Source organism: Syngnathus leptorhynchus, chromosome 16, assembly GCF_054491065.1.
Source record: "Syngnathus leptorhynchus isolate UIUO chromosome 16, UIUO_Slep, whole genome shotgun sequence".
In the NCBI taxonomy this organism is placed as follows: domain Eukaryota; kingdom Metazoa; phylum Chordata; class Actinopteri; order Syngnathiformes; family Syngnathidae; genus Syngnathus; species Syngnathus leptorhynchus.
Window position 1 is genome coordinate 5,775,918 of NC_141210.1, and position 23,745 is coordinate 5,799,662.

A 23,745-nucleotide genomic window follows, 5' to 3' on the forward strand; every position below is an offset into this window, starting at 1 on the left:
CCCCCCCCCCCCCCCCCCAACCTCACACCATCACTCCGCTTACGTAAAAGCGTCAAGTATTACCTTAAGTTCCCCCTCCCCTACAAAATGATGCTAAAGCTCAATATGTATCGGGATTTTGACCCAGCTTTTTATTTTATTTTTTTCAAATATACAGTACATATTAAATATGAGTGCCAAACAAACACATTGTTTTTACATTTGGTGTCTTTTCTCCTAATTTTGTGTACAAGTCATACTAGAAGTTCTTAAACTCATTCTTGTAAATTATACCAAAGAAAATCAACACAGTGATTAAAATTCAAGTGCTTATAGGAGAGAGGAAAAACATACGCGTAAAGAGAAAATGAATCGCTTTTTAGAAAATGGAACATGAAATGTGTTGTTGAACAACACGTTCAAACGGCTGGTTTTAAACCACCAAAAACGCACCGAGCAAAATGTACCATCTTGCCCACCATAGCATTTTAGACGACGTCCCTTTTTCTCCTTTCAAATCACACAGATAAAAACAAATTGAATGATGACGGAAGTGGGGGGGTCATATATGGCTCCGATTAAGTTCTTCTCATGTAAAACAATACAATGCAATTAAACACAGCTTACTTTCCCAGAGTTTTAAGTTCAGACCAAGGGTGTTGAAGGAATGAATGCGCTTTAAGGAAGGAGATGACAAAGCATTCATCAGAATGTCTTTTCTACCATCTTCTCCTATAGCTTCCATTTATTCGTCTTTGTTTTTACTCCGTCAGTTTTTCCTCTTCATCTACCCCGTTCACTGTGGATGAAGAGGAGGATGAAGAGTTTATTAATTTGTTCTCCTTCTTCCACTTCATCCTTCGATTCTGGAACCAGATTTTAATTTGGCGCTCTGTCAGGCAAAGGGCGTGCGCGATTTCGATCCGCCGCCTGCGCGTAAGGTAACGGTTGAAGTGAAACTCCTTCTCCAGCTCCAGAGTCTGGTAGCGGGTGTACGTCTGACGCCCGCGCCTGCCGGGACTCCCAAATACCCCTGGGGAGAAAGAGAATTGAAGAAAGAGTTAGGACGTTGACGAGGGGGAATTATTTCAATACAGAATGAACTTCGTTTAAATAAGTTTGAACGTTTAAAAAAAAAAAAACTATTTATCATCAATACGCACAGTCAGGACGAAATAGGTTCAAACGTTGAATTTTATGAGTGTAATAAAATGCTTCTATACTTAAAAAAAAAAGAAAATATCACTTGATAAGTGCATGCATGTGTGCTTTTTCTCAATCTCAAATTAGGTTGTTTGTGCTCGTTGTAGAGAATGTACCCATTTCATAACTGGTTAACGCATGAAATCGTGTTCGTCAAAATCTGAATGTTAAAATCAAATCGATATTAAAATAGGACCATTTTTATTTTGTGGGACAATCGCGTGCTTTGTGACATTTGTAAAAGACTAACTTTACTTTCACTCATAGTGTAATTATGATTTTGGTCGAGTTTTTTCCAACCCATTATCGTTTCTTCTTGAAGGTTAGAATTCTTCTAATTTTGCTTATTATAATTATTATGGTCAAACGAAAAGATGTAGATTGAAGACGTGCCACTTTTTCATCATCTGATATCTTTCTCTCATCTGCTCGGTAGCGGCATCGGCCTACAATAACAGCTCCAACCAAAACATACCCGTTTTACGATGGACAGTAAAATAGCGAGTAGTGACTGACGGGCCAACAAACGGTGATCGTAAAACAAATCGTGGGAGAGGAAGAGGAGGAGGGAGTGAGGAGGAGGAGGAGGGGGAGGAGGAGAAAAAGGAAAGAGAGAATCTCAAAGAGGAAACAAACGTCAGTTTTATGATGGGGTATCATAAAATATTCAAGGAAGATGCGTTGGAAGGAAGAAAGGAAAGCTCACCGTTGCAGGCGTTCATTCGCTGCATCCACGGATAAATGTGGGTTGACCCCGTTTGTTTGTCATCCTCGGTGTCACCAAAGACCCCCTTGCCACTCAAACTCGGGCAGTCCATCTTGCGGGGCACGCCATCCTGGCTCAATGCGAGTGGATGCTCCTCTCGGCTGCACGCGTAGTCCTTCTCCCGGTAAAAGCTTGTGGCGGCCGCCGCCGCCGCGGCAGCAGCAGCCGCCGCAGCTGAAGCATAGTCACACGCACTTGCACCGGTTGCGGCACCGACAGCAACCCCAGCCGCCGTCCGATGCCCACTATACGCTCCGTTTGTCGCCTGTTGGTAATAAGAAGCAGGGTAGGGCTTCTCCTGCGCGCTACCTCCGCTCGCGCTGTAAGCCGCCGCCGCCGCCGCCGCCGCTGCTGCAGCAGCTCCCGGGTAATGTCTAAGCGGATGATCGGTGGTGTATCCAGAGGAATAGAGAGGGATTTGACCTAAGAACGAATCGGCCGACTGCCCGCCTCCACCCGTTCCCGATAGCGCAACGGGGAAAGAGGAGTTGACAAAATAGGAACTCATGAGGACAGTAGGCAATGAAAGTGGATAATAACGGAGGAGATGAGCAAGAGGGCAGGACAGGAGGGTGCGAAACAACAACAACGTGCACGCGTTATAAAAAAAAAGAAGGAGGAGTAGAATGAGGCTATCGGCTAACAGCTAACGCTTCTCCCTCCAGTCCTCCTTCATCTGCTTCCCCAGCCTGCACTTTATGATTTGTTGTGTTTTATAGCCGACAGTTCGACGGGCTGCTGCTATCACTTAGTTGATCGCAGATTGGGAGGAGGGGTGAGGTTGATGAGGGTTAGAGGGGACACGGGGAGTCTGGCTTGTGTGGAGCACATACAGAGGAAAAAAAAGAGAGGGAGAGGGGGGCATCAGCGTGCACGCGCGCCCGCGTTTTTGTGTGCCTGAGTGCGCGTTGTGCGTAAAACGGTATTGGGTGAGGAGGAGTATGAGATGAAGGGTACGGTAGGTGGAGGCAAGCAGGAACCAGCTGACCACACCCTGGCCAATGAGAAGGTTCTGTGCCTGCATTCATTCACTCGTTTTCCTATACCCAGGCGGAGGAGAACACGATGGGTGCGCGCGCGCGTGTGCGCGTCAATGTGTGTGTGCGCTCTTTTCTCATTTCCACTTTCCAATCTCCCTTCCTCTCTTGCTAATTCTCTTCCAATCTACTTTTACAATCGTCATCTGGTTCCCGGTGACATTGCGCAATCAGACTCGGAGTCTTTCGCGCGTTAAATTGATTCTCTTTCTCCCTGTGTCTCCGTCTGTTGGGCCCCATAACAACTGGCGGCTCACAAACGCATTTATGCGCAACGCAAGCGAACTGAAGCCCCGAGGGTGTGTGTATGTGTGTTACTAAATGGAAACTATAAAACATTTTCCTTGCACTTTGCAAATAATACATAGCACATTCAAATAATTTCAGCAAAACTATATTACGCAAGCGCTCGCGTGCGATCTTTTGTGCGCATGTCAGTGGTATTATATAGCAGCAATTATCATGCGTGCGATTCGGGATTTAATCTGTGATAGGTTACAATGTACACGGGCATAAAAGTGTGTGGGTGCCTTAGACCACCGTGTACACGGAAATCATATTGTGTATCAGGTGAGGCTTCTTTTTTTTTAATGCCACGAGGAGAAACATTGTTGCGTGTGGCTCTCGTTTCAAACATACCACAGAAGTGTTGCTAAACAAACATACCCGGTTTGATTTATGCCCGTGTTGATTTGTGAAACCGATCGGATGCTCGAAGACCGCAGACAATTAAATAGCCTAATAAATTCCGTTGATTGCATAAAAGAGGCTAATGTTTGATGCTAAACGAAATACACAGTTTATAATGTCACACAGATATTACATATCACAAATTCATTGTTCCTACAAAAAAAAGAAGAAGAGCCACTCTGCACGACGTTGTGACCCTGCACTGCATGTTCGGAAATAAATACAACCAGTCTCACTGTGTCGTTCTCTTTGGCAATGAATCGTTCCCTTATAGGCCCCGATTTGTCGAAATTGGCATATTGCAGACAGTATGGCTGACAAATCGAGACAAAGACTCTATTTTTACTTTTACTTCACCGTGTCCCACCCCCCACCATTCCTGAGTATAACTTCGTTCTTTCTTGCAGCTCTGCGAAGTAACACGGGTCAGCTAATAAGTTTAAACCTCAGTTTCTGTGCAAGATCACTATAGACAGACGGAGTGACTCTCTTCAACTTTCATTTACACCCCCCCACCCCACCCCCTTTCGCCATCTTTCCAGCTCCCTGCAATGGCAGGACGCTCCGTTTCCTCTCTGCTTTGTGGGAACGGGAAGCCGCAGCATTGTGTTGGAGCTGACTGCGGTTTAATCATTAATGTCGACCAATGCTGCATAACAGGGGACAGTGCAGGCTTGGCCTTAACAGGAGGGAACGCGCAAAGGTGCTGTTAGCGCGTATATAATGTACAGCCAGCCACAATGTAATGTTGGTGTGTTCAACATCATATTTGCATTCATCTATTTTTTTTATAAATATATCAAATATATGTTGACATATTTTGTGAAAGGAAATTCTTCTTCGTTGTCACCACAGCGATATTCTTTTTCCTTTTTTTAAATCAGTAATTTTAGTTTGAGAATTTAGTCTGGGATAGAACGTGCTAGTGAGCAATTGACTACCACTTTTATATAACAATAAATAATCGGGTTTGAATTGACTGGATAACTTCAAGACAAGGGAATTCAAATAGTTCATTCGTATTTTGTGATAATTTGTCATGCATTTAACTTATTCGCGCTGCTCACATATTATATCAGAGTTTTAAAAATAAATATACATTGAAAAATAAAAATAATGTCATATTCGAACAGGTCTGTTTTAATTTAATAAACACAGTTTCCTCATTTATTTAGTATAGTCTATTTGACAGTTTTCTTGTCTATAAAGCGGAATATTTGAAACAAAATATTGAAATCACATTTATATTTGAAAGAAATGTGAGGAATTTTTTTTCCTAATATGCGTTTAGTTGCATTTTGGCAAGGTGCATTTGGAAACAGATGGGCTGAACACCGACTGAGAGCAACTGAAAAAAAATCGGAATCCCTCACTTAAAAAAAAAAAAATCACGACAACTAAATTCAAATGGAGCAAAACTTTTGAGGCTTCTTTATGGCTTTATTGCTCTTTTCACTGCGTCCCTGGGAGCGCGATCCCGCGTGCCTGCGCGCGTGGGTGTGTGTGTACGTGTGTGTGTGTGTGTGTGTGTGTGCGTGCGTGCTGTTCTTTGTGCTGCACAGCACATTTGTTCATCTGCTGTTTGCTACAGGCCTGTTTTTTTAACTCCCCATTCCTTGAGTTTTACAAGGAGTCAATAACAGTCATAAAGCAATAAAAATAGCAACACACACACACAGACACACACTCACACACATTCGCTCTCTTTTCGGCGCACAGTGGCCCTGAGCAAATTTTACACCACGTTTTCGACAGGCTATTTACTCACAATTATTGTCAAATGATTTACTTGTATATTGAGTATTGTTGCTTGTACTTTGCAAGCAAGAAAAAAGAATTTAAATGCGGCCAACCGACGAAGAAATTAGTGTATAGCAAATCTAATTTATTGGATTTAATCTAATTTGGTTGATCTGACACAGTAAATTTGTATTTGTATATATATTTATTTATATATATTATAAATATGTATTACAAATCTAACCGAGTAACTTTTTGTAGCCTGTGTTTTCCCGTTCCTACTTTACGCGCGTCGTTCTTGACCGACCCTGCAGCAGCAGTTAATAATAAACTGAACGATACTTACTGACTTGAATTTTGGTGCTGTAATATACTGATCGTTTCAAGGGAGCAAAAGCTCGCCCTTCACGCCACTATAAGCTCGCGTTTGTGTCCACTCGCCAAAGCGACCCCGGGGCATGTTAACGATTAAAGCGACGTTTAAGGCACCACAAAGGTGGCTGGAAGCTATTTTTACTGTTTCTCTTATAGGTGGAGGACGTAGAACAGACATGCGTAAATATACAAGAACTTTTTTGTTTCTTGCAGTTGATCAACCAGTACCTAATATTATTCATTATTATTATTATTATTATTATTATTTATAGTCATTTATTTTTAATGATTGACTTTCTGGTGGGCTTCACTTTCTTAGGTCCTCACTTGTTTATTAAAAGGTGAAGCATGATAGATTGCACACTTGTAATCTAATTACATCGCGAATCCGATGGCAACGTTGGCTATTCACCAAAGCATAAATAACGGAAAGCGAGGATTTATATGGATTTGTCTTCGATAGGGGTGTGAAAAAAAAGATCATTTTCCCCCTCTGACGATGATGAAGTCATAAATTATGCTAGCATTCATTTGGATGTATATATATTGCAAGGACCAGGGGGACACTGAGGGCCCCACCCCATGCTGCCCTTCACACAAACGCGTGATCCTGCGCAAAAAAAAATCACGTGCACAGGATCTTTGCTTGGATCTGTTTAGAGACCCTAACCAACCTGCAGAAACCTTTCCCCCCCTCGAGCTTGTTTTTCAAAGCGCGCAATGGCACAGTCTACAGTTTCACGCATGCTTCACGCCTCATTCAACACAGGGTAACAGCGGCTATGCCTAACCTTGGGGAAGCAGCAATCTGTCGCCAACTGCGTTCACATCAAACAAATAAAGAAAAAAAAAGAAGCTCGCTAGCAGAAACAAAAGGTTAGAGGTTACACCTTGCCGCCACGGTCCACATGCACGCATGAACACTCGCCTCTTTCAGATTCATTTCACAGTGTAGGAAAAAGCATCAGTTCGTCAGCACACTCGACAATGCAGGCCTTTGACCTTTTCTACCAGTACATTGGGAAAAAAAAACGTGGACAACTTTCATAACTCTACTACTTTCCTCATAAAATGTTAAATTCATATTGCCTGTTAAGACATTTAAATTCATGTCCAACCGATGTACATGCATGTCCGAAATAAGAAACACACACGCGCGCGCACACACACAGAGACGAGCTAACATAACACAGAGGCACAACCGCATAGCAAGCGTTCCTTTGAATCATCAGTAAGGTTGTCACGTCTGTGCATAGCTTTAGACATTACTACCAGAAAGTCGCTAGATGGCACCAAAGCATTTTGAAGGTGACTCATGAGCAACCAAGCAAAATATGAAGCTGTGCTGTTTGGTTGTCTGCAGGACTATCGCTCGTGGAGTTGCAAAATGTACCAATGATGTTTGCAATTATACTGATGATGAATTCATTCATTTGGAGATTTCAAAACGTGATGTCTCTGCGGTTTGATACGACGTCATATCTGGGCAGACTATTTAAAAAATGAAAAGAAAAGAAATGACTCCATTCACAAAGAGTGCAGGGCCGAGATTAAAATCTGCAAAAATTGTGTTTAAGAATATTCCGTTTTTCCGTAATATTCTGTTGTGTTTACATTTGTAAATGTATGTATATACACACACACCAAATTAGAATATATATATATATATATATATATATATATATATATATATATATATATATATATATATATATATATATATATATATATATTCTAATTTATAGAATACTGTTCTATACTGTAGGGTTATAAATTGGACCGACCTGGGTTATTGTTAAATTAAGTTGTTTAAAAAATATAATAATAATAATAATAATAAAGGGGTTGTTTGGGGTAAAACAAACCAGGAAGTTAGGTAAAACTGATCCAACCTCATGGGTCTATCCAATTTTCAACCTAAATTGGATTGTTTTTAACCCAGTTTTACACGTACCTTGGTAAGTTAATGTGCAGCTAAATATGCAATACAGTTGTAGGCTTTGTATAGCCAAATGCACACGAGATGTGATATCTCTCCATTGTGGGATGTGCACGAGAATCATCACGCCAAAAGACATGCTTGCATGTGATACATTAAAAGACAACAACTCGGGCAGATTCTAAAATTAGGAATGTGCAGGATGTGCAAATGCACATGTTGGGAGCAAGGGAATGGGTGGAGGGGTAATCAGGAGAGAAAAAAAGATACCAGCCACCTGCTGGGAGGAAGTCAGAAGGGAAGCGAAGTCATAAAAGTGGGCAGGGCGCGCTCACGCACGCGCGCGTGCAATGGAAAGACAAAGAGACGGCTGCATATTGACACAACGTGGACAGAAAGAGCAAAACAATGGTCTCACATTTGAATAAACAACAATATTAAAGCATCCCTATACTCAATATGAAACAAGTCTCTGTCAGCAGTAGTCTAAATGGCACGCAAGACATAAGGGAAAATCGTTTGTAGATTAATATTGTTTTTTTAACTCAATTACTGCAGTTTCATTTGGTGGTTCGTGCGTAAATAATCCCAACAGTATTTCTGGTGGAATTATTGAACGCTTTAAAGGGGAAACCGAGAGAGACGCGTCAAAATAGGGCGAAGCTGCAGTTGTTTTGTTCATTGAACATGGCTGAAGTCAACAGCGTGCATGCAGCACCCACGGCTTGTGGGTCACATCAAGCGCTCTTACCTTTTTTTGCTGCTTGTCCGTCATGAGTCCGAAACACCTGCAGTTTACTCGGGCAAACACTTTAGCCCGGTACCACGGGGAACCAGTCGATCTTGGTGCATGCACACCGGAAGCATGCAAATTGGAGGGCAGTTTGAGAAGGATGGAAATCGGGATCTGGATTGTCAACCAGTTGTAAAAAATACATCGGCTTCATCGCCGCCCCCGCTATCTTCAGCAGCATCACTGACAAAATGATTCAAACAGATCGAAACGTTTTCAAGTCTCTCCGCTGTCATCAAAGCCCCGAACTCGTGGCTCAAAAAACGGCGCGGAGCAGGCAGCAGCACGGGGACCACACGAAAAGCGGAGCCATATAGCACACAGGAGCAAGATCCGGAAGAGCAAGATGATGATGATGAGAAGGAGGAGGGGTGTGTGGGTTAGCACGGGTTGGTGTCAACATCTCTGCGGCTCCCAAAGCACAGCCACGACCAACATTCCTGTCAGCATGCAGTCAAAAGCCAGCTAAATTCGACGTGAACGCAGGCTGGCCGAGCTGGGCTCAGCGAAAGTGGCTGATTCGGGCCGGAGAGCAGTGCCGCAGCAATATAGCCACTTGGGAAATCATAAAAAGTTCATGTTCACGTTAAGGGCGTCCACATGACCAGTCCACTGGCCAATCCCTGCGCGCGGCCACTCATAAACTTGTATCACAAAGTTGTAAATTTTCATAAAACAACAAAGAATTGATAGCAATTCTGTGGTGGATGTTGCGAGTGAGAGAGGGTTTTTTTTTTTGCTCTCACACCCTCGTCCCACTGTTCTCTCCGCCATTTTCTTCTGTTTCTGCTCTTGAAATAAACCCTTCTCAAACATTGTTGGCCTCTTTTCATTTAAGCATTGCACCACTCGCCACATGGTAAGGTTCGATATACAAAGATGAATGCAAAAATGTTTTGTCTCAGCAAATTTGCAATATTTATGCAAGCATATTGGTTATATCAAATCTTGTTGCAGCTAATGATCAGACAGACCTAGACAACACACAACTTGAGTGATACACGCGTCTTTTCTGTTGGAAAACATGAACAAAAATTCATAACCGCCACTAGATAATAATAAAACAAAAGGCAGCCGGACAAGATTCACTCCCATTTCGTTTGTTTGGATTTCTTGAAAACGGAAAGATTAGGTTTTAAATTGAGTTGAATGAAGGCTAGCAGCTGAATAAGCTACAAGCGCGTGATGCGTAAATGTAGTTTCGCATTGCGGCACTAGACGCGTCACCATTTTAACTACCGACGGGCCTCCTGCCACATGGTGCAGTCCATCTTTCGATACGATTTTATATATATTCTTAATATGCATTATTGAAATGGAAAGTATAGCGGCTAAAATTGGAAATGTGACTACATTATTTTTATAATATATTATTATTATTATTACATAGCGCCCGTTCGTACTATTCCACGAGAAGGCAAGACTGCGTGGCCGATTGTTGCGCACATTTTAAAGAAAACGAAGTAAATGGCACGTGTTAGCTATTAGAAGAGGTAAAACAATATAACACTAATGTCCATACTACAATTTTCATCTTAATCCTTGCTTATTTGACACCATCAATAATAAAAGACAATAGGCCAATGTGGTGCAGCTTCTTCAAAACGATCCTATCTAAAAAAAAAAACGGACGCAACACTTCCTCTTGCAAATATCTTGGGTTAAAATTTAAACCCGCAGAAGCACAGCACAGAAAGTGTTCTGTTTGAAACAGGTCACTCGGATACCTTGTTCATTTGGTTTCTTTGTGCGATTTGGGCTTTTATTTGGCTTTCCGCCCCTTTGGTGGGTGCAATAAAGTCACCAGGACTCGTTGTAAACTCCACGCTCCACAGCCTCTCCGCTTGACGGCGAACCCCCATGTTTGCAACTTGGAAATCGGAGCGAAGAGGGTTTGCAGAGCTAGATAAGGAATTTATTGACCAAAAAGGAAAAACGTCTGGACATTGCATGGCTCTGCAGCGGTAACGTTCTCTAACAACATTGACCACATCATACAAATGAATGGGATTCTGATTCGGGGTATCTATTGAGTTATATTTGATGTTGATTTTTACTAAACTTACATTTTTTTGTTGCATTTAAAAGAAAAATATATAAGGTGTTGTGCATCAATAAAATCGAAACTAAAATAAACAAAAAATGTGGCACATTCTTTAACAAGTGCAAATTGCATTTTAAATGCAGATGGTGCAAATTTCGTATTTCATGTGGGCTATTTTGCAAGATTGGCTATACGGGTATGAGGAGAACATTCAATTTTTAATTCATTCCACAAAACAAACGAGGCTGCATAATGTTTTCTTACCATGGGTAAAATACACATTTGTAGAAATGAATGGAAAGAATAATTAAAAATAATAATAATAACGATGATAACATGCCCTTCAATTGGCTGGGAACCAGGTTAGGGTGAACCCCTCGGATAGGATCCAGCGCATCCGCGACCCTCGTGAGGATGAGCGTTTCTGAAAATGGCTGAATATTAATAACGAAGAAATGCTAATAAATAAATAAATCAGGTAACGGTCATGATTACGTGGATTTCCAAATAATTTCTCGTCCTATTCAAACTGTAGATTGCTTTTGCGTTGTCTCACATTTAAATGATAGGTTCGAATCTTAGGTCCTGCATGTTTGCTGTGCTTACATGCGTGAGTATTGTCATTGTAGCCGATACACAACGGAGAAAAAAAAACGAGTCACCCATATCCGAACATTAGCGTGCTCGTCGTGCATTATGTATTCTATAATATTTTTTTTGTCGATCATGACTATATTTGCATGCCACCTGCCAAAGAGCACCCGGGGTGCAAAAATCATGAACTGGATTATAAAACACTTGCTGTCTTCACATTGTATAGCGCAATCACGAACAAACCGCCGTGGTGAATTTAGAAAAGTATATCAAAACTCCTTTAAAAATAGCTACAAAATACATCCATTAATTCTAATATGCTTTAACTATCAAAATATTGCCGTTATAATTTCATTTAATATTTACTTTCACTTTCAATTTAAATTGGCAAAACCCAAAATTAAAAAAATAATTGCTACCTCAATATACTTCAGTTTCAAATAAAATAATTGAAACGTTTTGATTAGACTTTTTTTAATAAAGCTCTGAAGACTCACAACATTCACAAAACGCTGTTAATATATATAAACAAAAAAATTGATATATATATATATTTTACACACACACACACACACACACACACACACACACACACACACACACACACACACACACACACACACACACACACACACACACACACAAGAGCAAAAGTCGTTTTTGTCTTGAACAAAAGGCTGATTTATACAATCCTGGAATTGTACTGTATTGCACTGTTATTGTAATCAGGGTAGCACTAAAAATCAAATTAGTACCCAATTTAAATGTAACTCTTTATTAAATTGCAAATGATCTATTCACCAATATTTAGAAAATGCTCACTGTTTTTCAGGTGCCTGAGAACCAGGGGTGTGCCGAACAAAGCAGACCACAAACAACATAATTCATAAAAATCAACATACTAGCAAAATGATACTTTATAACTTGGTATTATTACAATAGACTAGTTGACTGGTTTTGTGTGTTTGGATTCATTCATTCATCACATGAACCGTTTATCCTCACGAGGTTGCCGCGATGCCAGAGCCATCCATCTTAGGGCGGTAGGCGGAGTAGACCCTAAACTGGTTGCCAGCCAGTCAGAGTCATCCATACTCACAATCACACCTAAAGAGTGGTCAAACGCCCTAACGTGCATCTCGTGTAAGAGAAAATCGAATTACCTGGAGAAAACCCATGCAGGCATGGGGAGAACATGCAAACTCCACATAAGAAAGGCCAGAGCTGGAATCGAATGCTCCCGTTGCTTAAGTATAAAGCCCGAACCCTCTTGCAAGTCAATTCTAGTTTTTATTGTTTGAAGAAACTGGGAAACCTCTCAGTCTTCATCATCACCATTTCAGCAGAGCAGAACACACCTCAATGCTACGTACAGTAGGCTGCAATGACAAGCAATGGTGCAATGATTCACACGAGTGCTGGATTTTGGTGCAGAATCTTAAACACAATACAAACTAATGAATATTCAAGTCTTAAATTGTTGTTTTATGGAGGTCACAGAGTATAAAAGATTTCCCAGAGAATGCATGAGAGAGAGGAGGGGGTTGTATAAAAAGAAAAAGACAGTCAGGCATATTTGAGCTACTGACAGTAACCGCTGCGCAACCAAGGCGACACAAAATGTTTCATGAAATGATTTGGTCGAACCATAGAAACATTCTTCGCCCTCTCACTGACACAGCCATCTGTTCTTCTACAGCAAGCAGCCACGCTAACATTGTGGTTTTTGTTAAGTTTTGCAGAAGTTAACTTATGTTTAAACTTGTATGGCTGAGTTTTTTTTGTTGTGACGTCAGTGAAAGTTACGTTCATCGATAAGTAAGTCAACGACAATCTGCCACCAGAAACACAACACTTTGACTTTCAGAGTAAGAGCAAAATACAGGAAGAGCTATGTTCTTCAATGTTAATGTTGCCAAATAAACAAGATTCTTTATAAATGTCTCCTGTAAGTCTACTAGTTTATTTATTGTTATTATTTATCTTATATTTGTGTTGCTGATTTTGGTAGTTCATTCTCTTAGAAATATGTGGAAACATTCATGCATTCAAAAACACGCACACAGCATTTGAAGGGACAAGAGTTTGAAAAGAATGTAAAAATGTATTTTTACCTTTTCACTGGCCACATTTAAGGTATCCTCCTCCTTGCTGCATTATTAGTGGACAGGAATTAGGAAGCAGGTTTTTGTATCAACTGCCATTCCTCTCTTAAATGTATTTGCTTGTCAAGAGGGCTCCCGTGAGCAGTTTTGAACAAAATGGCAATTCCTGTGACGTCACATCCTCAAATTCGACCCCGCAAATTATAAATAGATTATTTATACGCCATTCCCAATCGAACAAGTGAACAAATTTCCGCTGATTTATGCACAGCCCTACTGTATGTATAAAATAAATTCATTCATGTTTCAAGTATTTTTGTTGTCTTTGTGTTACATTTGGAGTAGCTTGCAAGGTACCGGTAAGATTTCCAATTTTACAACAGCCCTTGAACGCACCTCACTCATGATGGGGATTGTTTGTATCAATCACATTGAATTGAATTCAATATCCTGTAATATCAATGGAAAATCCTGTGGCGTGGAGTCAATTCAAATCATCCATTCAATTTAATTGAATTCAATTCCAAACTTCTGGATTTTGCACAGCCACAGATCCTAACAAATGATGAATAGATTCAGACATGCTATTTTGATGATGAAATAACTAGCAGTCTAACTATACTCACCTCGATTCAAAGTTATTCAAACTTCACACACTTGAACTTTAAACCTGATGACAGAGGTTTGGGTGACTATCTATCTTCTCGAAGTGGCAATGTCACCACTAGGCAATCTTTGCTATCTTCCCTGGAGAACAATTTGCAGTGTTCACACACCTTATATTCCTCACCCATACGTTTTGCTGAATTGTACTTTTATTGGGAGATTGAAAAGAAAAAAAAAAACAATCCCCTGGTCAATATCTTGGAACACAAGCACAAACATGGCAAGTTTTCAAGTTCAGGTCAGTGGCAATCACTTTCATATTGCTGTCTGGAAGCACCCTGGCGCCTACTTTTACAAACTCGTGTCTCTCAACATACATGGAATGCTACGATTTATTTATTTTTTTCCATTTCTTCTAATCATGACCAATGTAGCAGAGATAATTTGGAATGGACAAAAACTTTACGCATCGTTTACATTGATTAATTTTTTACACTTGAGTTACGGTTAACAATGCAGATGAGAAGAAGCATCCTAAACTCAAACTAAAATCTTATTTATTTATTTAGCGTTTCTTATTTTTTTTAGTAACCTTAATTGGCTGGTTTAAAAAAGTAAACTACCTTTATAAACTACCAAATAATCTTTTTGGAGTGGTGACAGGTCGGCAGTGGAATTTATTATTTCCTTTATTTCTATTTTCGTGTGTTGCATAGAAACAATTGTTCTGCTGTTCTTACAAACTGGAGATTCATTGTGAACGGATATCCTCCATCGAGGTTTAAATTGCTTACTTGGTTCCTTTTTAATTCAACACAGAACCGGCGGCATAATATTCTGGAGATGAATTGTTTGGTAGAAGTATACTCAAATCGCGCACCTTTCCGTAGAGCATATTCAGGCAAATGTGTGTTTTCATCGGTTTTCATTGTTCTGTATTGCGACAAATTGGAATTTCTATCACCTCGTACAAAAAACGTGATACATCAGAACCCATTTAAGGTCACACGATACTAATCTGAAAATAACGTTTTTCCTTGAAGTGAGCATGCTTCTGTATAACGTGCTCTATATGAAAATAACCACTATTTTTACAAATTTTGCATGCAAATGAATATAGCGTACACTATCAAATGACAAAATTTCAATGTACCTTCTCCTGCTTTTATTACTGCATATGTTAAACCGCATAGGGTGGGCTGGGGGTGGGGGCATGCTTAAACCTATAGTCGTTTTTTTGTGTTTGATCCTTCCATTAGGAAACAACCCTGCTGCAAGTGTTTGATATGATGATGATTGAGAGCAGTGTAAATCTGTGCCAACACAGACTTGCAACGATATAATTGGAGGAGTGTGCCATAAATAAAAGTGTGTTTGAATAGGCAAAGGGTTTTGTATGTGTGCCTGTGTGTGCGTGCGTGTGATTTTAAGAGGCTTAAACTGCACTTTTATCAGTCTGTGTTATGACAGAAAATGCAATTTTATAAAAAGGACAAGGAAGTATTTGTATGCCATTAATTGCCTCCAAAGTAAACCCAAATTAGGCAAACAGGTTTAAAAAAAAACAAAAAAAAACAGGCAAACTTCAAAACAAATGTAGAACGCACAAACGTTGTACATTTTAAAATCGTTTTTATTTATAAGTATTTTCTCTTTATTAACCGCACTGTGCGCATGCTTTTAATCCCAAAAGAGAAAAAGGAAGACAGCATAAACAAACACCATCAATCAGAAACGAACTAAAACCATAAACAACGATTAGAGTGTTTTAAAAAAGAGACCCGACCTACTAAAACGGCATAAATAGGCAGTTTCATGTTGTTGGACATTTCATTAATTGCTACGCCATCAACTTCATCATTAATAACAATTGCCATAATAACAACAACAACATAAGAGTGAGAAGTACAGTAAAAAGTGCACCATCATCATTTTAACTTAAAAACTATACAGCTGCCAAAGATAAAATTGTTAATGACAAACTTCGAACAATATAGAAATGTTTCCACGACAAGTGTTCACCAAAGAAAGGAAGCTATCATTGTGGTATCATTCTTTTTTTTCTTCTTCACTAAAGTAGACTATGTTGGATTGATTAATCCCGCCCTCATTATTTACTTTTCCACAGAATTTTTTTTCCCTTTTTTTTTTTTTTCTTGTTATTTTTTTCATTCAGTCAGCAGAAGTGGGTACGGAGACCCTTTCCAGTCCTATATCAGATAGCCTTTCGCCGATTTGCAAACTAAAGTTCGGTCCCGTCGATTGAAAGGTGAATATATGGGAGAGTCAAATCCCCAATTCAGACCAAATAGCAGAACCCCCCTCCAAAACTAATCTATATTTTCTCCTACATTTGCTTATGACTTTTCTCGCAGCAATCATCACTCAAAGCCGCCTGTGATCCAGCTGTTCCCGCTACCGGCACGGAGCCTCCTCCACCTCCACCCTCTCCACCACCTCCACCTTCCGCACCTACTGCCCCGCCATCCCGGAGCTCTTTCTCCCTCCGCTCCCTCTCCACTGCCTCCTGTTCACTCTTGCTGCTGGGGAACTTATCCTTGTTGTTCTCCTTTTTCCACTTCATCCTGCGATTTTGAAACCAGATCTTCACCTGTCGCTCCGTCAATGCCAGTGCGTGCGACACCTCGATGCGGCGCTTTCGGGTCAAGTAGGGGTTGAACAGGAACTCCTTCTCCAGCTCCAGAGTTTGGTAACGGCTGTACGTCTGCCGGCCTCGCCTCCTTCCGGCAGCTACTGGGGGAGGAGGTGAGAAAAAGGCGGGGAATGAGGACATAATCTTATTAGACTGGTTGTCCCATGCATATAGAAAAAAAGCAACGGAAGTTTTTTTTGTTTTTTTTAACTGATATGAAAGGAGTCCACAAAAGAATTTAAAAAAATATATTTCATGTGTTTGTATTATTTAAAACAATATATAATTATTTTCACTTAAATCATGACGATTGGTAATAAATTAATTGCGTATATTATACATCGACCAAAGTTGCAATCATACAATCTCTGGAAATAATAGGCTGTGTGCCAAATCGTAAACAAGTCGGTCCAATTAGTGGAAAACCTTCAACGCGGGGGGAATTCGGTTCGTTCGCTCTGCACCGGCGGGAGATTTGTGCAGATTTGTTTCACTGACAGAAAAGTAATTAAATTCACCACAACTTCAATATTAAGTTCATAAATGATTAAAGATATTCAAAGTGATTTTCAATTACGAAGTTCTAGGCCACAAGTCACATGCTTGTACAAGGACATATACGATTTCAATACGCGCCCTTCCAATTAACTACACCCACTGATCATTTCATTTTAACTTTAAACAGTGCATTCGTTAAACTAGGAGCAGTGAAACAACAACAAAAATGGAATGTACATTTTTAATTTAGAAACAACATGATTCCTCACAAAACAGTCTCAACTTCCATAAACATCCAAGGATATATTAAAAAATATATATTAACGCATTTAACAGTGAACGCTTGGCGTCCGACTCCCGACAGATTACACACACGGGGCATTCATGTGAGTGATTATATTTCCATAAAACTGTTTGTCCTACGCTTTGATTGCCTACCATAAAAGGGGATGGATGCACCACACGGACAAAATATGCCACTCGTCATAAAGATCAGGCATTAGAAAGTGAAATTTTGGTGGACAAAACTTCTCAATCAATGACTTGAGATTAAATAAAGACCATTTATTCACACTGTATATAATTTAATTATCTGTACTGGTGTTTTTATATGTGACAATAAGTTTCCAATACAGGTCGATGTTTCTAATGATTACAACAAAATTTTATTGCATAATTCAGTTCAATGATAATATAACACCAATAAACAACCACAAGTTATTTCAAGACAACAAATAGGGAACATGCTCTTCACACACCAAAGAAAAATAACAAAATTCATGTCGTCCCTTCCGCAATTTTGACTGAAGTAACTTGGGGTTGCAAATAGGTTGGATAGGGATTCACGATAACATATTTTGCGTTTTGTGCTAACCCATTTATTGAACTAACACAGACTATACGCAGAAAACAACACCGCTTGTTATTACGATATATATTTTTTTTACATGTGCACAAGTGAAATGTTCCATGGAGCTCCATTGCATAGAACTACAAGTATGGCGCGCCCTTTCCTGTTTTGATTCTCCTACTGAGCACGGAATATGTTTATAGACTACAAAAACAATTCAGACTAATATTATAACTCTATGAGCTCCTCAGATTTTCATCTTTGCTAACTCAACGTTACAAGCCATAAAACCCGCAGAGGTGTTGTGACAATTAGTAAGCATGCAGCCAACATAAGCCAAGTCCGTGGCAATACACAATTGCTAGAAGGCACTGCAGTTTACACAGGCTTGTGAAACGGGCTGGGAAACATAAGTGAACTTGTAGGCCTGCTGCTATTTTACCAGCAGTTATGAATCACTGCCATAGGCAACAGGGAGAGATTTTGTGTTTAGCTTTTATTGTTATTTTTTGTTTCACCAATGTTTGTTAGCCAATAAGACAACTGTAAAATTATAACGGTCACTTGCAATATTCTCCTGAAATAAAAAAATATATATATGTCGAAACAATGTGTGTGCAGGGAGACTCATTGACAATAAAGCTACTCTGCCATCGTTTCTATTTGAAATAAAGAATGCTTCAGTTTCAGTTTCTCTCTCTTTCCCTCACACAATGCATGTATGCACACACTGTGTGTGTGCTAAAACTGACATAAAAGCGAACCTCATTTCTTCTTTTAAAAGGTAGCTTCGTTTCTTTTTTTCCCCCCTCTCTCTGTTGTCCTATACACCCCCCCATCTCTCCCATGCAGGCAGCATGGCCCCCGTGTAGCTGAATAATTCAGAAGACCACAAGTAAGTCGTAAAAAGGAAAATGCCGTAAAAGTTTAACCCAGGTCATGCCTGCATGTCTAAAGCAAGTCTTTGAGAGCTCTCAATACTCTTGTACTATTTCCCATCTGGTGCAGACGGGGTTTTTTTTCTGATGAGGTTGACTTCTTCCTAGTCCGGTCTGGTCTTGGTCTGACCCCCACCCCCCCAACCCACCACACACACACACGCGAGCGCGCGCACGCACGCACGCGCACACATAAACACCATTCTTTCCACAGTGTGCTTCCCTTCCCTGTGCTCGCCCATCCACCACAGTATCCAATTTAAAACCCCCATCATCCGCAAGTTTTGGTGCTGGCAATAAAACCATAAACATGTCTTTGTCTTCCGCTTTGAACACAGGAAGCCCCAATTACCTTCATTAAATAGTGAATTGCCCAACTTTTGTCTCCTGCTTCCCACAACATCTCAAATATTCAGCTGTCTCCTCCGGAGAAGCAGGTCACACATTTTGCTCCCGAACTACTTTATGAAGATATTTGGCAAAGAAAGAGAAGGAAAGTTCTCACCTTGCGGCCTCATCCAGGGAAAGAGCTGCGTCGGTGAAGGACTCTGGTCTGTTCCCTCCGCGTCCTCGCTGCCGAGACCGGGTGCGCCTCCCAGCTTACAGTCGCTGTATTGAACCAAATCTGCGTCCTGCGCCCCAAAGAGCGTCTGCCGTTGTAGGGCGTCATATCCATAGAAGTTGCCGGACTCGCCGTGGCACGTCACCGCACAAGTACTCTGCTGGTACGGATTGCTGGGCAGTGTTGAGGCGCTATGGTGATAGAAGTCCTGGATCTGAGGAGCATGCTGGAAGGTGGCACCGGAGCCCGGACCGTACACTACAGTGGGCCGGCTACCGGCGAGGTCCTGCGCGAAGCCACATTCATAATAATTTGGACGTAACGAGTCGCCGCTTTTATATTTGGAAAAGAGTGAGTTGACAAAATATGAACTCATCTTTTGCTGATTTGTTTTTTTTTGTTTTGTTTTTTCCCTCGTCTGTAGAGTCAGAGAATAAGTGAGCGGTGGCGCTCTGTTGTGTTTGTCTGCTTCGGTTGTGTTTTCAGGCGAGAGAAAAAGCACCAGACGGAGAGAGACGGACGGAGGGGAGGGAGAGAGTGAGCGAGAGTCTGTTGTGGTGTTCCCCCCTCACGGCCACAACTGACGAGATGATCTCGGTGACGACAAGCTGCCGGAGCGGGACCATGAGACAATGCCGCCGCCGCAAAAAACAACAACTTTCACAACGATTCCATGAAATATCCAGCGATGAAGAAACCAGAGAAAGGGAAGTGGAGGAGGAAAAGCTAGCGAGCATCACAATTCCGGCTATAGCGTTGAAATCTGGAGCGCTGTCTTGCTCTCAAACGGCTTTTCTGTGATTTACTCTTCTGCAAATGACTTGTTTCATATTCTCTCTCTCCCCTCTCACACATACACACACACACACGCGCTCACTCTCTCTCCATCCCCCCTCTCCCCTGTCTCCCTCTGTAGTATGTGTGTTTCAGGATAATTTGCATCTATTATCAGCTCTTCGTCCCATTGGCTTCTCTGTGCACGAACAAACATGCACGAGCGTGCGCACACTCGCTGCACTTCCCCGCTGGCGTCGGCTGGCGCGCGTCTAATGCAAAGAGAACTGGAGGATGGAGAGATCGAAGAAGGGAGAATGAGTAGTATGCGTGTGCGCGCGTTGGTGTGTGCGTACGCGTGTGCTCGTCTTTATGCCCGCGCCCGAGTGTGTGTTAATAAAAGTTTTAACCAATGCATGGCACACACATCTCATATGCAGTCTGAAAATTATAATTGAAGGAAGATAAGAGGTTGCATTCTATGCATTGCATCATTAAGAACACCACGTCCCTATTAATTACCAAGCACTTCTTTCCTCTCCCATGCATATGTCAGTCTAAGTGTGGCTTTGGAAATAAACGAGCCGCGGGATCTGGACGATGCGTTCTGATCATTTTATAAATATGATCTTCATATACATGCGAGGAGAGGTGGGTGGTTGGGTAATAAACGCTAGAATCGGCTGTAAACAGTTTAAGCAACTATAAAGTCCCATAAAGCTGACGCGGTGGTGTTTGCTTGTTTACGTCCTCACAACAGAGAAGCACAAAGAGGGGCTTATGAGCGCCCTTTGCGAGAGTGAAGGCCGTAAATGCTCTTAACTGAGTAAGAATACCACGGATTTTAATTGTCATTTCGTCATACAGATGTCCCCCCCCCCCCCCTCCTGTCGAGGTGTAAGCGGTGGACAAAGGGATGCTTTTTAACGAGGGTTAAGTTGTAGGATGGTTTTCGTTTAGATCTTCTGAGTCGATGGGGAGAAAAAAAAATGCACGGATTAAACTCGAATATTTAATGTGCATTAGATGTATCAATTAGGACCTTAAATCATACTTCACCATATGAATGTGAAATCCATATAACCGTGAATGTTCTGTGGATTGTTTTTGTTTGTTTGTCATTGTGACATTCAAACATGAAAGAATGAATGAATCATTATAGAGCGCTGACGTGCTGCCAAAATGTCGCAAGCGCCCATTTGAAATGGTCACTGTATAAATCACATTAATATACGCTAGATTTCACAAAGAGTCCAGCAGTATTTTCCCATCTATTACTCAGACTGGCCAAAGTTCATTGCACCGCATTTAACACGTCAAATGGTTATGTTCACTAGCTACTGTTGTTTTTACAGTCTGCTGTTTTCAATTTCCTATAAAACAAGTATCTGTACTCAATATGTTCAAACACGAGAGGTAGCCGCCACTACTTGCAAGCATTCGGAGAAAATCGATATAGCTATATGTTAGTTTGCTTCTCCTATATGTGTATCAATTAAGCACATTGTACACAAACACCAAATACACTAAGGTAACAATATGACCATTTTATATTCCCGCATTTACTGCACCTTCAGCTTCTTTTAGACAACCATTTGTTTTTATGGAAAATAAATCTATGGAAAATATATTGTGCTCGTTGCCTCTGAACGTCATACTTGCATATATCCATTGAAAAGTAAACCAATTCACACTATAATAATATAATTATAATAATGTTTTTATTAATACTAATATTTTTTTTTTAAAACACATTGTCATCGTAAGATGGCGAATGGTGTGTTTGCATCTTCACCAGTCAACCTGAGCTGGTCTTTGGTTAACAACGGTGCAAGAGCGCCATCAAGTGGCCTTTAAAGTTAGAGCCCTAGAATAGGTATGCGTGTAGGCTTAGTTTAATTCTACACATTACATACACGGCTCCAAAAAACTCTGCTCCAAGAAACGTTTACAGTAGTGACTGGAAACTGAAGAGAAAAAGACAAATCAGTTATTCACATCCATTATTACTGATAAAATTATTTCAATTAAAAATTATTATCTAAAATTCTAAAATGAGATAAAATGCTATTATTATTATTATTATTATTATTATTATTATTATTTTATTTGTAATAGTTTTGCTACCAATACTAATACTTAAGTCGTACACCACTTGAATTTTCCTACGCTTATGTTCTCTATATATTCGCTTATGTTCTCTATATATTCATTTAAGCTTTAGTAGTTTAGCCAATCCCAGCTGAGTCTGGGTGAAAGGCAGAGAGGCCTCAATCTTTATTTATTTATTTTTTTAATTCGTTGAAATGTGTGCCTTTATCCTGCAGACGATGCACTTCGGGAGTCAAACTGAAGAAGAAAAACTGGTGCTTAGTAAATACGGAATGCAAGTTGTCTAAATTAAAATGTTGGACACGTAACAATAAAAATGATGAATTTTGTGTTTAAAATGGTAAGATTTATTTTAGAGAATTAGCTACACGTTCTAACATATATTTTCAAGTATGATTACATATGTTCTCAATACTATTAAATCAATACATTATACTATCTATTGTAGGCTTGAATAAAATTAACAAAATGGAAATATCTCATGGTAAAACTATTTATATTAATAAAACAACAACAGTAGTTACATCATAACTGCGTTGTTAAAATAGTTGTCAAAAATTCATTGAAAATTTATATTTAGTTGAAGCAATATAGCAACACCAAACAAATGACAATCGCATTTATTTTAAATCAAATGTCAATCAAAACCGTGATGTTTTTTTAAACTCATTCGATTATCTCGTGCGTGCATATTTGTATGCGTGCGCGCCTGCACACACGCGTGTTTGCGCGCGCGCTCGCGTATATGCGTGTATACGTGTGTGTAAGCGCGCGCGCGCCAGCCTGTTAAATTAGAGGCTGCAAACAGCCCGTAAAAAGCAATTGTTACCATTATCTGAAAAGCCCGAAGCACAATTCCTGAGTTTTCAGCCATTGGATATCGGAGTCATTATCAGACGAGCACAGTGAAATCAGAGAGCACAGGAGCAATAACAACAACAACAAAAATACAAACATGTATTGGAAAGCCTCTAATGAGGGGACCTTTGTTTCCGGAGTGAAGCCCCAGAATTTGTTCTCACATTTGAGGCTTCAGTCTGGGCCTCGTTCTGCCCTCTGGACCGGAAGGTGAGAACTTGGTGTTTCAGGCTTTACCGTCTTGGGTGTTTTTCTTTGGAAAGGGGGTGGGGGGGGGGGGGGGGGGGGATTTTATGACCCGTGCTGTAAGGATGCAACTGAGGAAGACAAAGGGAGGTAGGACGGGAGACTCAACACAGCAACGCAGCGGCCTACAAAGATATCCCCATAGAGGCAAACGGCAGCAAAACCATAAAACTCTCCTTTCAAAGGAAGAGGAGAAGAGGAAGGAGACGAATTCTTTCCTCCCCGTTGCTTTAATCCAAAATTCAGCACGTGACAGAATTGGGTTAGAATAAAATATAATAATAATAAAATAAAATAAAAAACATGCTGAATCCAATTCTCAGGTAAAACATGTGACAACATTCAGTTGTTTCCTTTCCATCAATCTTATCATCCAAATAAAT

The 23,745-nt window shown here is 40.5% G+C and overlaps 3 protein-coding genes across 6 annotated transcripts in view; all 3 read right to left on the bottom strand.

Annotated features, from left to right (window-relative positions):
- The window catches only part of LOC147044391 (homeobox protein Hox-B4a-like), a 29,692-nt gene extending 16,255 nt beyond the window's left edge, over positions 1-13,437 (bottom strand). For 2 of the 3 annotated variants that reach the window (XM_085932951.1, XM_085932950.1), the window contains exon 1: positions 8,481-8,992. In XM_085932951.1, the coding sequence (XP_085789077.1) occupies positions 8,481-8,504 (24 nt within the window). In that variant the 5' untranslated portion in view covers positions 8,505-8,992. Of the gene's footprint in view, positions 1-8,480; positions 8,993-13,274 lie in introns of those variants that run through there. The other variant, XM_085932954.1, reaches the window with a different exon arrangement.
- On the bottom strand, positions 101-2,456 carry LOC147044393 (homeobox protein Hox-B6a-like). Its single transcript, XM_085932947.1, has 2 exons — positions 1,889-2,456; positions 101-1,012 (listed from the first exon to the last, which is right to left on the bottom strand). The coding sequence occupies exons 1-2, from the start codon at positions 2,454-2,456 to the stop codon at positions 741-743; spliced, it is 840 nt and encodes a 279-aa protein (XP_085789073.1). The 3' UTR covers positions 101-740.
- Positions 13,438-15,508: 2,071 nt separating the features above from the next.
- Positions 15,509-19,934, bottom strand: LOC147044394 (homeobox protein Hox-B8a). Of its 2 annotated transcripts, none has more exons than XM_085932949.1 (2): positions 19,316-19,934; positions 15,509-16,622 (listed from the first exon to the last, which is right to left on the bottom strand). In XM_085932949.1, exons 1-2 carry the CDS (start codon positions 19,746-19,748, stop codon positions 16,219-16,221), a joined length of 837 nt encoding a protein of 278 aa, XP_085789075.1. In that variant the 5' UTR covers positions 19,749-19,934; the 3' UTR covers positions 15,509-16,218. The 2 variants fall into 2 exon arrangements, with proteins under 2 accessions (XP_085789075.1, XP_085789074.1); XM_085932948.1 differs by having other exon boundaries at positions 15,509-16,625.
- Between the last annotated feature and the right edge of the window lie 3,811 nt (positions 19,935-23,745).

Excerpts from the sequence above, each read along its gene's own strand:
- LOC147044394 (XM_085932948.1), bottom strand. The coding sequence starts at position 19,748 with ATGAGTTCATATTTTGTCAACTCACTCTTTTCCAAATATAAAAGCGGC. Across the intron at positions 16,626-19,315 it reads TCCCTGGATGAGGCCGCAAG|TAGCTGCCGGAAGGAGGCGA; the intron begins GTGAGAACTTTC and ends CTCCTCCCCCAG.
- LOC147044393 (XM_085932947.1), bottom strand. The coding sequence starts at position 2,456 with ATGAGTTCCTATTTTGTCAACTCCTCTTTCCCCGTTGCGCTATCGGGA. Across the intron at positions 1,013-1,888 it reads GCGAATGAACGCCTGCAACG|GGGTATTTGGGAGTCCCGGC; the intron begins GTGAGCTTTCCT and ends CTTTCTCCCCAG.